Here is a 13,635-nt window from a genome sequence, read left to right as displayed (position 1 = left end):
TCTGTGGCTTACAAAATGCAAAGTTTGAAATGTAACGGATTCTGCATCATTATCTGTAATTACATATGCCATGTACACATGCCATGTACACATGCCATGTATGTATTCATTGCTGCACGCTCATTACTCCATGCTTGAACCCCACGCTTGAACCCCACGCTTGGACCCTTTGCGCGCGCCCACCATCGACCAATTGCGCCGAAACATGCAAAGCATGCTCGAATCTCGAATTTAAATCAAGAGCAGGCCGCCCAGCACTGCGAGCAGACCGGAGCCAAGCTGTGCGGCGACGGCGGCGGCGGCGTTTTTAGTAGGCGACGCCGCGGGGCTGGCCGTGGTGGAGGAGCCGCCGCCAGATGTGGTGGTGGCGTTGCTGCCGCTGCTGCTGCTGCCGACCATGGCGGAAAGGGCGTCGTCGCTGCTGAAGCTGGCGGTGAGGGTGGCGTTGGTGCACTCTTTGGGTTTTTCCTTGGAGCCGGTGACAAAGTTGACGGATGAGCACTACTTTTGCGGTTAGCGATGTATTATGGTGTGTGCTGCTGCTGCTGCAGAGGCGTTTGTTCACGGCCCAACGTCGAGCGAAGCGAGGAAAAAAAAAAAAAAAAGAAAAGAAAGGATGACGCACCTGGTACAGTAGACCATCGACAGCCGATGAGACAATGGAAAGGACGCCCTTTTTTCCGGCGTATTTCTCAGGAACAGTCAGCTGCGGCAGGCAAAAGTCACCCAGGCCGCTCTGCAGCACAATCGGGTAAATTTGCTCCCATTTCTTTTCGTCGGAGGGGTCGGTGGTGACGCGAAAAAGCCATTTAGACTGAGGATGGCTGAGACGGACGGCGACAGCGTCTCCTCCAATGTGAAAGTCGGGAAGGTCTGATTTGGAGAGGTCTGGGGTGAAGCCGCCGCAAGGGCCCGTGTCTTCTTTGGCGTCTTCGAAGCCAATGGTGGGAGGGTATTTGAGCTGGAAATGGGCAGAAGAGATGCCGGCGAGGGCGGCGAGGGAGATGAGGAAGCGCATGGTGAAGAAGATGAGGAGGAGAAAAAAAAGGTGATGTTGGAGGAGGGAGGGGAGGAGGAGGAGGAGGAGGAGGAGAGTGGTGGAGGGGATGGGAGGAGATGGGGGATGGATGAGCTTGGCGGTTTATATCCGGCGGGTTTGGAGAATTGGAATTCAGGAACCATGTAATTAATTTAGTAATTTATTTAGTCCACAGAAAGGTCGGGCCAAGACATTCGGGAAAACGAGCTGGTATCGGATACTGCCATCTCCGTACCGAGACTGGTGAATCTGGTCATGTTGCGCATGTGGCGTGCAAACGGGCACAGACGGTGACACTTTTATATACTTTGGCCTAGTCCTTCTGTCTTTTATTCCTTTTTTTCTTTTTCTTTTTTTTTTCTCTTCTATACTATTGCCTTGCCATGCTCATCGACTTAAAAACAAAAGCTCGATAACTTTTTTATTTATTCATCTCGTCTACCTCTATTTTCAATCATCCTCACCTCGCACCACGCACCACGCACCCGGAAGCACAATCACCAGCCACCCGCTTCCGGTCTGGCTCCCGCCTGTATTAGCTTGGCCGCATGTGGCGCCCCCTCTGTTTAGCCTAAACCAGCCAACCACGACACTAGCCAGGCCCCCCCATTTTCCATTTCAGCCACAGCTCATGAGAATGTTTGAGCAAGTTTTCTTTTTCCAAAGTGGCATCTGCATGCAATAGCGCCAAACCCACGTTTTTGCCTCTTTTTCTTTTTTTTTTCTGGGCCTCGCTGCGCTCGAATGCGGGCTTTAAAATTTTTAAAAGAAATCTAGAAAATAGTGTTTAGCAGTTTCAGCTGGGTTTAAGTGGTTTGACAGCCAAGTCCGGGCCAATCGCCAATGATCCATTATCACCCCCCGTTCCCAGTCGGCATGTTCCTGTCACATTGACCACCGTTTGGGCACTGATACCGGCACAAGCGGCAGTCTTGATTTATTCCGGCACACTTTATTCTTCCTCTTGCAAAGTATTCATCGTGACGTGTGATCCGTGTCGATATACACTCTGCTTTGCCAGACATCGTCGACCCTCACATGTTCACTACCACGTACCTTTTCATCACCGGCACCGCCGCACCGCCATCATGGACATGAGCATGGGCGGAATGCACATGGACCACCACGCAGGAATAGGCTCCGAAATCAACCACGCATTCTCTCGTGATTACTGGTACATTATCGCCGGCGTCGTCGGCCTGCTCGCCGCCATCCGCGCCGTCAACGCCTACGCCGCCCACGTCCGGTACTTGCATCCCCAACCAACCCTCATCAGCTCACCAGCACATCTCTAACACACCCGCAGAATCTCCTCGTGTCGTAACGCCGCCATCCAGCATCCCACCCGTCCCGATGGCCGCCTCTCCCAGGCCTGGGCCACGGCCACGGCCGTCGTCCGCGAAATCAGCCATCCGCAGTACTACCTCCGCGTCCGCGCCCTCCGCTGGGCCACTCCCCTCCCGCTCGGCCGCATCCTCGTCCTGCTCTGCTACTGGGCCGTCGTCATCTACCTCATGTCGTGGCGCGTCGTCGCCAACGACGCCACCTACTGGGAGCGCATCGGCTTCCGCAACGCCTGGGTCTCCGTCTGCCAGCTGCCCATGCTCTATCTCCTCGCCATGAAGTACAACCCGCTCGGCTTCCTCGTCGGCTCGAGCCACGAGCGTCTCAACTGGCTGCACCGCTGGGTCGCCCGCACCATGCTCATCACGGCCACCTGCCACGGCTTCCACTTTTGGACCGAGTGGGTGCGCGCCGACTTTGTCCAGTACGAGCTGGAAATCATGCCCATGGTCAAGTACGGCCTCGGCGCCTGGGCCGTCCTGCTGTGGTCTGTTGTCGTCGGCTTCGTCCCCATCCGGCGCGCCGCCTACGAGCTCTGGCTGCTGCAGCACATTGCCTCGGCCGTCGTCATGCTGTGGCTCATCTACAAGCACATTCCCGCCAATGCGCGCCATTTCCTCTGGATGGCCATTTCCTTTCTCGCCGTTGACCGACTCGCGCGCTGGGCCAACCTGCTCTGGCAAAACGTGCAGCTCCGTCGCGGCAAGTCTTCCTGCGAGGGCCGTAGCCGCATCGGCCACCGCGTCGTCGCCCGCGCCGTTAGCGACACCACCACCGTCCTCACCATCAAAGACGTCCACTTCAAATGGTCCGCCGGCCAGCACATCTACCTCTGGGTCCCGCGTCTCGGTCCGCTCGAAGCCCATCCCTACACCATTGCCTGCGCGCACACATTGCCCGGCACCTGCTGCTGCAACAGCATCCAGCTCATCGTCCGCGCCCACACCGGCTTCTCCCGCCGCATCAACAAGTACGCCGCCGAGAACCCCTCCGCCGAGCTCACCGGCCTCGTCTCCGGCCCGTACGGCGCCCCCGTCAACTGGGACGCCTTTGAGCGGCTGGTGCTCATCGGCGCCTCCACCGGCGCCAGCTTCGTCGTGCCCGTCCTCGAAGCCGTCGCTGCCAAATCTCGGCAAAACACGTGCGTCCGCCGCATCGACCTCGCCATTGTCGCAAAGTCGCCCGCCGAGACGCAGTACTACATTGCGCGCGCCAAAGACGCCGCCCACGCCGCCCACACCCACGGCATCGACGTCCATCTTCACCTCGCCATCACTGGCGGCCACCAGCCCGCCGACGGGAAAGCGGGCGGCAGCCTGCTGCGCGGCGGTGAGTCGCGTGCTAGCTCCGACGTGGATGCCGACGAAAAGAGGGCCGCCGTGCACCAAGACCACGGGGCTGCCCTGGAACGCGGGAGCGGCTCCGACCTCGACGCCGACGAAAAGAGGTTAGCCGTGCACCAAGACGAAGACGACGCCACAGACCGCGGGAGCGGCTCCGACAGCGGCGATTCGCGGCAAGCTGTGCACGTGGTGAGAGAGTACGCGGCCCGGCCCGACATTGAGGCGCTCATCAGAGAGCCCGTCGAGGAGGCCTGGGGCGAGACGGCCGTGGTTGTCTGCGGCGGCAAGGAGATTGTGGCCAGGACGCGCAACTGCGTCGCTGCGCTGAGCGACGAGCGCGCTGTGCATAAAGGGACGGGTGCGCAGGGGATATACCTGCACGTGGAGGAGTATGCATTTTGATGATCTTTTTTTTTTTTGTTTTATTTATACGAGCATGTACTTGACTACCATTGTTGTGTTTTTTTTTAGATGGTCGTGATGTGAAATGTACAAAGCTCCAAATATATTTAGTACATTATGATGCAAAGAAACGTGCCGCCATTTGATTTGAAACTTTAATATGCAAACCGCCAAAGACACAGCAACATGATTTATACTGCCACATGACTAAACGGCATTGCCCATTACATATTGACATTGCCCATTACCATATTGACATTGCCCATTACCATATTGACATTGCCACTTGACCATATCGAGGTTGCTACCACGGCCTTTCCCACAATATGCATTACGCTTCATGCATCATGCATCATACGTCTGGGCCTCTTCCATTTGTCGTCGATATCGCAGTCTCTCTCGTTCCGGCGTCTCGATCCGTACACAATCATAACAACCCCACACTGAAAACAACAGCCGCCACAATCTACACCAAAACAACATTAGTCCTCTTGTTCCCCATTTCAACACTCTCCATTTTAGTCAGTATGCTTACATGACCCCCACCAAGAACCAGTGAGCCGCACTCATCAACCGTCGCAGCGTGTACGCCTCGCCAAACTGCTCGTCGTCGAGCAGTCGCTGAAACTCGTAGTCGTCGTCCTTGTTGACGGACCGCGCGCCGGTAAAGATAATAAGAATGAGACCGCCGAGGCAGATGGCCAGGGACACCATGTCGTGCAAAAGAGCGCGCGCGGGCGGCAGCGCCTGGAAGCCGGCGGCGCAGTTTGTGGTCGAGGCTACTAGCCAGCTGTCGTTCAGTATGGCGGCGGCGACCTGGTAAAAAAAAAGTCAGCGCTGCATTTGATTGTAAACTTCTCTCTGCATTTTTTTGGGTGGACTTTTTCTGCATCGATTTTTCTGCATCAATTGTGCATGATTTCTTTTTTGGCCCATCGATTTCGCATATTTTCCCTGCATTAACCGTATGTTTCAACGTCTTCAACGGTGGATGTGAGGGCTACTCCCTCCCCCACACCCCGCATTGTCTCCATTCTTGGCGCCGATCCAACAGCGGTCCCCAACGAGCGGTGACAAGTTCTACGCAGGTAGAATAGATTGAAATGCGTTGAAATAGGAGAGGAAAGAAAAAAAAAAAAGACGAATAAAAACTTACACCCATCATGGCACCGGCCACGGAGCCAATCTTGCCCGGCCAGCGGTTCGCAATGAAGCCCAGTACAACCATGGTCGCTATCGAAGTGATCCACCCCAGCGTCCGCACCACAGTCTGGCACGAGGCCAACGGTGTCGTCGTGTGTCTATTCATCAAATCCGCATTCCTGATAATTTTTCGTAGCGCGTTTATAAAAAAAACCGGAATTGTAGGTATGCTTGGCTACCTTGTGCAAAAAAAAGAAATGAGGCAATGACGGTGAGATGACGAGATGACGAGATGACGATGAAGAAGAAGAAGAAGATGCAGGACAGAAAACAAGGTCAGGGAAAGAAATAGAAGCCGCTCAAAATGCTCAGTGTTTAGTTAGTTACACTTGGATAACGCCCTCCCGCCACGTGAATCCAGCCAGCAAGGGCTCTTTGTCTGTTGTTACGCCCGCCAGGACAAGGGGCTACGACCAGGCCTGCGTGCGTGTGCAACGGCAACGCGTCGTCTTGATTGGCTAGACGGCGCGGGGAAATGGCCAGGAACTGCCCTTTGGCTTTTTTGTTCCCGTCAATGGCGCATTCTACCCGCCCACGTTTTGTGACTTGGGGTATTACTATCGGCTTGTACAAAATGAAAAGAAGGCCACGGTCGAGATGAAAAGGCGGCGCTCGGAAGCCCATCCCCTTTTGCACATGGGGAAAGCGCGTCGACGTGCATGATTTATCCGATTTTACATCGTGGCTCTTCAGCGCTAATTTGGGGGTTCATCGGGGGGCCCCTTGCCGAACCAATTTATGCCCTTGGCATCGCGCCTCTCCACCCTCTGGCTTACTACACCCGCATGAAAAGATCCCTCCCCTGCATAGGTTAACGATATATGCTTGAAAGAAGAATGTGTTTGGTAATTATATCCCTGTCCATCGACGTGGAGACGTGCCATCGGATGTATTGGAAGTGGGCATAGCAGGCTGTGGCTTTTGTACGACCGCGGGAAGCAACTGACTGGAATGCAAAAGTGTCTGCCACAAGAAAGAGCCCGGCCTTTTTTTTTTTTGTTACGAAAAAAAAAAAGGGAAGTGCATTACCCCATAAAATAGCGACTAGTTATTTATAGTCTGCGAAAAAGAGGGGAAACATGACCTGTCACGCCTGTCAGCCTGTCTCGATGCCATTCCAGTCGGTCGATCAAGATGCAAGACACAAGCCCATCTATTCTCTTTTCCAACTAGGGGGAACGCGACCCCTTTTGCGATGAGCATTCCAGACATGTTTGCGCGTTTTATCGTTTTTGGATCCGTCTAGACTCGCAAAAAGGTCATTTGCATGGGCGAGACATGTCTCGCAGCGGCAAAAGGAAACAGCAAGGGAGGGAGGGTTATAAAGAGTTAATCTCCTGTCCGCCCTCTTGCTCTTTCATCCTGACGGAAACGACTGCTGACTTTAAAGTAAAAGAGAGAAAGAAAGAGAAAGTCACACTCGACAGCAGCCATCACCCACGCATAACAAGGCCACAAGCATCGCATCATGAAGCTCTCCGCCGCTCTCGCCGCCGCGGTCCTCGCTGCTGGCACAACCACCGCCCTGCCCGCCGTCGCCGAAGCCGTCGCCGAGGCCGCCGCCGCAGTCCTCGCCGCCACAACCACCGCCCTGCCCGCCGTCGCCGAGGCTGCCGCCGCGCGCCCCCACCAGAACTGGGGCATGCCCATCATCAACCACATTCCCGTCCCGGGCGCCGCAGGACGCCGCAGCAGCCCCGCACTCGACAAGGTGACTACAACTGACAATGTCGAAGACGACGACGACGACCTCGACGGCTTCACTCGCGCTGTGACACGCCGTGACGATGATGAGTATAATGATGAGGATGATGATGATGCCTTGGACGACCACCATGGTTCCGGTTCCGCTGAGCATCACCACCACCGCCGCGACGACCACGACCACGATGACGACCTGATCGGCTTCTATTCCGTGGAGCGTCGCGCCGGCGGACGCGGCAAAGGTGGCGGTGATCTCGCCCATCCCAAGCCCATTGCTCTCACCTTGACCCATCCAAAGACGATTCCCGACGACGGCCGCGGCATCGAAAAGTCGGATTTTGAAAACTTTGGCGAGGAGTTGATGCGTCGCGCGGGGCGTCACCGGCCCATTGTGGACCACACGCCCGTGGAACGCCGCCATCGCCGTGCAGACGACGCTGGAAAGCCGGTTGCGGAGGCGTTTTGGGGCATGCCCGTCGTGGAGCACGTTCCCGTGCCGGATACTCGTCGGGAGGTGGCGGCGGAGGCGGCCGAGTTGGAGAGTCGCAGAGAGCCGTTTCCGATTGTGGATCATAAGCCTTCTGAGCCTTGAAAAAAGGCAGTTTGGCAGTTGGAAGCCGTTAAGAGGGATAGAGAAGGGGGGAGATTTGTAAGATGCATGTTTTTTTTTTTTTTTTTCACGGACAAGGTCGTGGACAAGGATCAACGCGTTGTAATAAGATGATATGGGAAAATGATTATTCTAGTTTTGTTTTGATTTGGGAGTATTTTTTTTCTTTCTATTTGTAGCAACTGAAATGGCTTTTGAAACGCTTGACAATATGCACCCATCTTGCGTGACCAGTCCAAGTCCCTAATCAAGCTAGCAACTGAATATTTTTTGAATATCGACTGCTTGCCAGAACATAACCATTAGTTTGCGTCATATGGTACTCGGGCTGTTCTCCCTCGGTCGTAGGGCGAGTCACGCGATGTGCATATAGTTGGTGCGGAAGCTGTTGGCTAGCCCTCCAGGTTTCGAAAGCTGAAACGGAGAGGGATGGTGAAAGTGGCGCCCGAGGGAAGGACAAGTCCTTGATAATATTCTCCAGACTATTAGGTTCATGTGTCCAGCACCGGTCGATGTGTTGGAATCCCTCGTGGTAGATGCCGTATTTAATTGAACTTTGTTTGGAATCTCTATCGTAGGCAGAGGGGCCGCTTGACTTTGGGGTAACGGTTCTCGCCATAGTAGACCGAGTCCGTAATTAACGGTCAAAAATAGTGTCGGCGTATTGTGGGGTTCGGAGAGCCGTTCTTCCTGTCACCACCAGCAAAAAACGGCAGCAAGTCGGCCGTTGTGGCCGCCGACGACGGTCTCTAATTCTTGGCAAAGGACACAAGATGTGTCGGCCGAATACGCCATGATGACATCTTGGAGCTTATACCTTTGTTGAAGTATTGCACATTCTTGGCGACCTTGATGGCAGAAAGACGTCTGGTATGTAGCAGTTCTGGCTGCGAAAAAGACGGGTGGTGGGTGCTGGTTCTAGTAGTGCTGCCTTAGCATAGCCTGCTTGCCTTTTCATCGGCCACTACTCCGTATGGAAGGTTGGTCATGACGCTGGCACAACTGACAACGTAGACTTGTTGCCATGACAGAAGAGAGGTGGCTGTGCCGTGTCAGAAGCACGCGGCCTTGTTTCTTGCATTGCCCCAACACAGCCCCTTGCCATCTCATTCGCCATGAACTAGTCATAATGTTGTTCTTGAAACCTGGGTGCCATGCGGGGGACAAAAAAAACGAGCGCTCTACCTAATAATAAAGCTATATTACTTTTAATATATTATAATAGAAAAAGTATATAAAAATATAAAGAAAATCTTAATATAGTATTTAAGTATTAATTTACCTATTAATAACTAAAATATATTTCTATCTATTTTTCTAACTATTTAAAACCTTAATTAAAAATAGTAGGTATTTTTACTTTAGAATAAGTTATTTATTTATATTATTTAAGACTAAGTAAATTTTTTTATTACTTAAAAAAGTTATTTTAGTACTTTTTAGTTATTATATTATCTATATATTATTATTTTATTAATCTTAGCTAACTACTTTTAAAGGAAATCTATCTAGTTATTTGTGGTATTTTGGTGGGAGCGCTCGTTTTTTTTGTCCACCCCTTGGGTGCCAAGTCTCTGCGATGCACATGACAATATCGGGCTGTCTAAGCCTACTTACTGATCCATGTCGGTCACTGCGGGAGATCTACAAAATCTGCGGCCCGTATCGCAAGGGGTTGGGTTTGGCGGCCTCCAAGCCCAGCATCTTTCGGTGAGCCTAGTCTGTTTCAAGTTCAGCCAGCCACCCAAAGTACTCTACAGTTGAGATCAGGCACCAGCGTTGCAGCAGTGCGGTTTATTATCCCCCAGATATTTATTTTTATTAGCCAGTGTAACCGTCCCAATGGCTAATCCGTACAGTGACGTTATTTGGGGGCTGTGGCGACGTCAGTGGCATCTAAAGAACTCGCCGAGTAGCTCTTTTACCGTACGAGAACCCGCCTAGCGATTGTGCCGCTTTCCAGGCGGTCACGCCGTCTTTGATGTGCTCCTCGGCCGATATAAAAATTTCATGACGCGTTCCATTCCAAACTTTGATTCGTCACCTTCACATCTCATTTTCCCTTTGGCACGCTCAGTGGAAAAGCTGCGTACGGGCGCCGCCCAACATGCCATCTCTCGTATTGTCATTGGCGAAAATGTCACAACGGGGTCTGCCGCTCCTAGAAGCAGGTATACAAACTCAAACACTTTGCAAAGCTATTTTCACTTACTAACCTACTTTTCAAATCTGCAGATTTGCAAGCGACACCGACTGGCCGAGCTCCATCTTTGGCCATGCGATCGAGAGACGAAAAGCCCGTCGACAAATCAAGTGCATTCTTCATTATTGCCATGATTTTTGCGGCTATTAATGGGATTATGAGTCTCTGTTTCCTTGTAGTACTATTCAAGCCGCTTTGCAAAAGGTACTGGAAGCTACCGCGGCGGTGCCTAGCATTTCTCGCGGCAGTCAGACTCGTGGTCTGGAGGATGCTGGGGAGGCAGGAGCCCACCGTAGACTCTCTCTCGAGACGGTACAGAGAGGCTCTCGAGAAGATCGTTTCGGCACGCCTTGAGAAGGAGTCGAGCAACGAATTTGGAGAGCCAGTCTTTGTCTCTCACTACACCAATAACGGCGTCTTCCGCCACTGGGTTCTGCACGCGCATGGCCACAAGTACGAGCTGCGTCGAAAGGCACCCTCGGTAGCACGAATAGAATGGCAGGGTTCCACCAGCCTTTTCGCCTCGGCAGAGTATTACGAGCCGGCCGTTGGCGTCTCCGGCTTTTGCACAGAGCTTTACAAATCGTCCGTGCTGGCGGCCTACTCTCCCGAGGTTGGAAGCTATTTTTACAGCATGGTTGGGTGGACGACCCTTGCCGAGGAAGACGTCGAACGCGAGTGTTGGGAGGTGTTTCAGCGTTTTGGTAACTACGGTCTCTTCTACAACAACTGCCAACATTTCCTGCGCGCACTGGCCGATAAGATTGTGACTACCAGGGCACCCGACTGGCAGTGGTTGATGAAGAAATCACCGAGTGGCTACACGTACGGCTTCAAATATCCTTTACCGTACGAGGCCATTTGTGCAGCAACGGCAATTACGCGCCTGAAACGGGCCAGGCCCCATCTAAGTCCAGAGGAACAGAAGGAGGCGGACAAGTTCATCGAATCGCTTGAGGACCGCGTCGAGACGGTCGTACGTCAAGTTTCGAGCAAATCTGTTTCGCTTTTCAATACTAGAGTGATGGGTGGTGGTGGTGGTGATGGCGGACAAGGAGCAGGAGATGGGGGACATGACGGAGGACATGGCGGAGGACATGACGGAGGACATGGCGGAGGACACGGCGGAGGACATCATGATTATGGAGGTGGCGGGTGGCATGGCGGAAGTGATGGCGGAGGCGGAGGAGGCGGTTCATGCTGATCAAGGCAACTGTATATAGAGATGGTTCCACGATCAGAAACCAGGACATTAGATTCAACATACTGTATTATTAAGAAATTTCTCTATAGCAAAATACTATTTAATATATTATTAGATTTATTATTTACCTTGTACTATTTCATAGATAAAGTATAATCTGCAGAGTACGCATTAAAGGTCCTATAAACTAGTAATACTAGAATCGGAAGATTGTATTCGGAGCTACATTTTACCGTATTCCGAAGGTAAGCAAGCACATTCCCTTGGCTCTCGCAGCAGATCAGTTCATATAACTGCCCACTTTGCTGTCATATTTTGCAAGCTTAATACCCACCGCAAGTCGATACCCACCACAATGTAACAACATATCTCAATATCCGCAAACAACGAAAAATGCCCATCTTGCTTGTTTCATTTTGTAACGTAGCGAGACGTCGGCTCCTTTTGCTGACAGCCTACTTGCAACCTTGAACCCGCCCATTATTCTTTCTTTTCCTTTCAAAGACGGACGAGTTGCGAGGGTCTACGATGGCTTTCCTCTCCGTCCTGCTCGCAGCTTTGGCGCTACTTGTTACGCATTTCTATCTCAAGCTGCGGCACAGGCGGCTCAAGCAATTTGCGCGGTTGCCGCAACTGCCGACATCGCTTGTATGGGGCCATTTACGTTTGTACAGCGAGTTTCGATCCCGGGGCCCAATAGATCGACATCCGGGTATGTTTCAGGGGTGCACGTACATACATGTGTCAATAAATTGCATCAGGGCGGCCATAAGCTAACCCATTTCGCTCATGTCTTTCAAATAGAACTCGTTTTCAAGGACATGCATGATGCTCTGGGCAAACCGCCTCTCATGTTCGTCGACATGTGGCCGGCCAGCAAACCCGTCGTGCTGCTCACTAGCCACGAATTGGCCGAGCAGATGGCCAGATCGTCGTCGAAATTTCCATTCAGTCCGCCCAAGGCATCTGCTATAAAGGACCTGGTGCACCTCACAGGGCAACAGTCCATCCTGACGTCTGAGGTAGCCACCTTGTCCAATTGGTCTAGTTGGAACCATAGTTTTGAACTAATAAACTTACAGGGCCAAGAATGGAAACGTCTTCGTAAGACGTACTCTTTAGCGTTTGCACCAGCGCATCTCATGTCGCTCCTCCCTTGCATGGTTGAGAAATTGACCCCGACGATTGCCCGTCTCACGGCCTTTTCTCAAACTCAGGAATCATTTTCACTCTTCAACGTCGCCGCCAGTCTCACAATCGACGTTATTGGCGCAGTCGTCATGGACGAGGAATTCCACGCGCAAATTGATTGCGGCTCTTCCCCCCAAAGTGAAATTGTCCGTCTCTTCTTCGAAATTCTGCAGACGTATACATCTCGCCACAGCCAGCGCTGGTGGACCATTCTATTCATGGAAAAGAAGCGTCGGCGGCTGACACGCCAGCTCAGACCCATTTTGGAGGACCTTGTGTTACGGAAATATGCTGAATATCGACAGCAAATCTCGTCGGGAAATAAGCCAGCAAAGCCTCGATCGATACTCGCGCTCACGTTCTCTGCGGGTGGGGAAACTGAGCCCACTCCCGAGGCCGTGAGCAACGCGTGCGATCAGCTAATGACGTTCTTCTTCGCTGGACATGACTCGACGGGTGTGCTTCTTTCGTGGATATTCTATGAATTGTCGTGCTGTTCGCGCGCGCGAGACTGTGTGAGAGAGGAACTAGACGCGTTGTTTGGTAAGGACACGAGACCGGAAATCGTCCAAGAGGCACTCCGATCTGAAGCCGGCCCGAGCCTCGTCAGAAAAATGAAGTATATATCAGCTGTGGTGAAAGAGACACTGAGGTTGTACCCGCCGGCTAGCACGGCAAGGTATGTTCCACCGGGTCAGGGTTTCACTGTCCGGGACCCTTGTTCCGGAGAAGAGTACTGTCTCGACGGGACTATCATGGTGAACTGTCATAGAATTCTCCAAAGAGATGGGACCGTGTATCGTGACTCGCCAGAGGACTTTGTTCCGGAGCGCTGGCTCGATGCAGCGGGGGCATACCCTGCGAGTGCTTGGAGGCCATTTGAACGAGGGCCCCGGAACTGTATTGGTCAGGAACTGGCCCTGTTGGAAGCTTGCATCGTGGTTGCTGTTTTGGCGCGGCACTTTGACTTTACCAAAGTTGGTCTGGGGGCCTTGGAGAGGGATGATGAGGGAAGGGTGGTGGTTGATGATGGGGGGGTTTCCAGGCCCAAGTCGTGGCTATATCCTGTAAGTGGCGCTTTTTTTTTCTTTGATATGGTGACTTTGTCGAAGCTACGTGCTGACTGGAATAATGCGTAGATGTACCAGATTACTGCCAAGCCAGTGGATGGCATGATGATGCAAGTATGCTACTCTACCTAGGGCATCATCCAATCTATGTCAGAGCAGCCTCACGCTTTCCCTTTTGCTCTCTCAATGTATCTCCCAAAAGTACATACTAATGGGCCGTCGTCTACACTATCAGGCAGTACAACCGATCCCAGAGATTAGACGAGGAGCGACGAGCATTATTGGAAAGGGGTGTGTCTTGCCCACCGGCAGCGTTGAGCAA

The 13,635-nt window shown here is 52.5% G+C and overlaps 6 protein-coding genes across 6 annotated transcripts; 4 read left to right on the top strand and 2 right to left on the bottom strand.

Annotated features, from left to right (window-relative positions):
- Positions 1-231: 231 nt before the first annotated feature.
- Positions 232-1,018, bottom strand: BBA_09144 (GPI anchored protein, putative; the record flags this gene model as incomplete). Its single annotated transcript, XM_008604241.1, has 2 exons — positions 232-501; positions 626-1,018. 2 exons carry the CDS (start codon positions 1,016-1,018, stop codon positions 232-234), a joined length of 663 nt encoding a protein of 220 aa, XP_008602463.1.
- A 1,109-nt stretch (positions 1,019-2,127) lies between these two features.
- Positions 2,128-4,128, top strand: BBA_09143 (ferric reductase like transmembrane component; the record flags this gene model as incomplete). The annotated part of the gene is made up of 2 exons (XM_008604240.1): positions 2,128-2,285; positions 2,346-4,128. 2 exons carry the CDS (start codon positions 2,128-2,130, stop codon positions 4,126-4,128), a joined length of 1,941 nt encoding a protein of 646 aa, XP_008602462.1.
- Positions 4,129-4,659: 531 nt separating this feature from the next.
- Positions 4,660-5,356, bottom strand: BBA_09142 (uncharacterized protein; the record flags this gene model as incomplete). Its single annotated transcript, XM_008604239.1, has 2 exons — positions 4,660-4,944; positions 5,285-5,356. The coding sequence occupies 2 exons, from the start codon at positions 5,354-5,356 to the stop codon at positions 4,660-4,662; spliced, it is 357 nt and encodes a 118-aa protein (XP_008602461.1).
- A 1,443-nt stretch (positions 5,357-6,799) lies between these two features.
- Positions 6,800-7,627, top strand: BBA_09141 (uncharacterized protein; the record flags this gene model as incomplete). The annotated part of the gene is made up of 1 exon (XM_008604238.1): positions 6,800-7,627. One exon carries the CDS (start codon positions 6,800-6,802, stop codon positions 7,625-7,627), a length of 828 nt encoding a protein of 275 aa, XP_008602460.1.
- A 2,125-nt stretch (positions 7,628-9,752) lies between these two features.
- BBA_09140 (uncharacterized protein) lies at positions 9,753-11,052 on the top strand (the record flags this gene model as incomplete). The annotated part of the gene is made up of 2 exons (XM_008604237.1): positions 9,753-9,816; positions 9,881-11,052. The coding sequence occupies 2 exons, from the start codon at positions 9,753-9,755 to the stop codon at positions 11,050-11,052; spliced, it is 1,236 nt and encodes a 411-aa protein (XP_008602459.1).
- A 528-nt stretch (positions 11,053-11,580) lies between these two features.
- BBA_09139 (Cytochrome P450 CYP586B1) lies at positions 11,581-13,445 on the top strand (the record flags this gene model as incomplete). Its single annotated transcript, XM_008604236.1, has 4 exons — positions 11,581-11,764; positions 11,857-12,074; positions 12,135-13,310; positions 13,383-13,445. The coding sequence occupies 4 exons, from the start codon at positions 11,581-11,583 to the stop codon at positions 13,443-13,445; spliced, it is 1,641 nt and encodes a 546-aa protein (XP_008602458.1).
- Between the last annotated feature and the right edge of the window lie 190 nt (positions 13,446-13,635).

The sequence above is a fragment of the Beauveria bassiana genome (assembly GCF_000280675.1).
Source record: "Beauveria bassiana ARSEF 2860 unplaced genomic scaffold BBA_S00046, whole genome shotgun sequence".
Classification (NCBI taxonomy): Eukaryota; Fungi; Ascomycota; class Sordariomycetes; order Hypocreales; family Cordycipitaceae; genus Beauveria; species Beauveria bassiana.
Note: the sequence above shows the minus strand (reverse complement) of the source record. Positions and strands in the feature narration are given on the sequence as shown.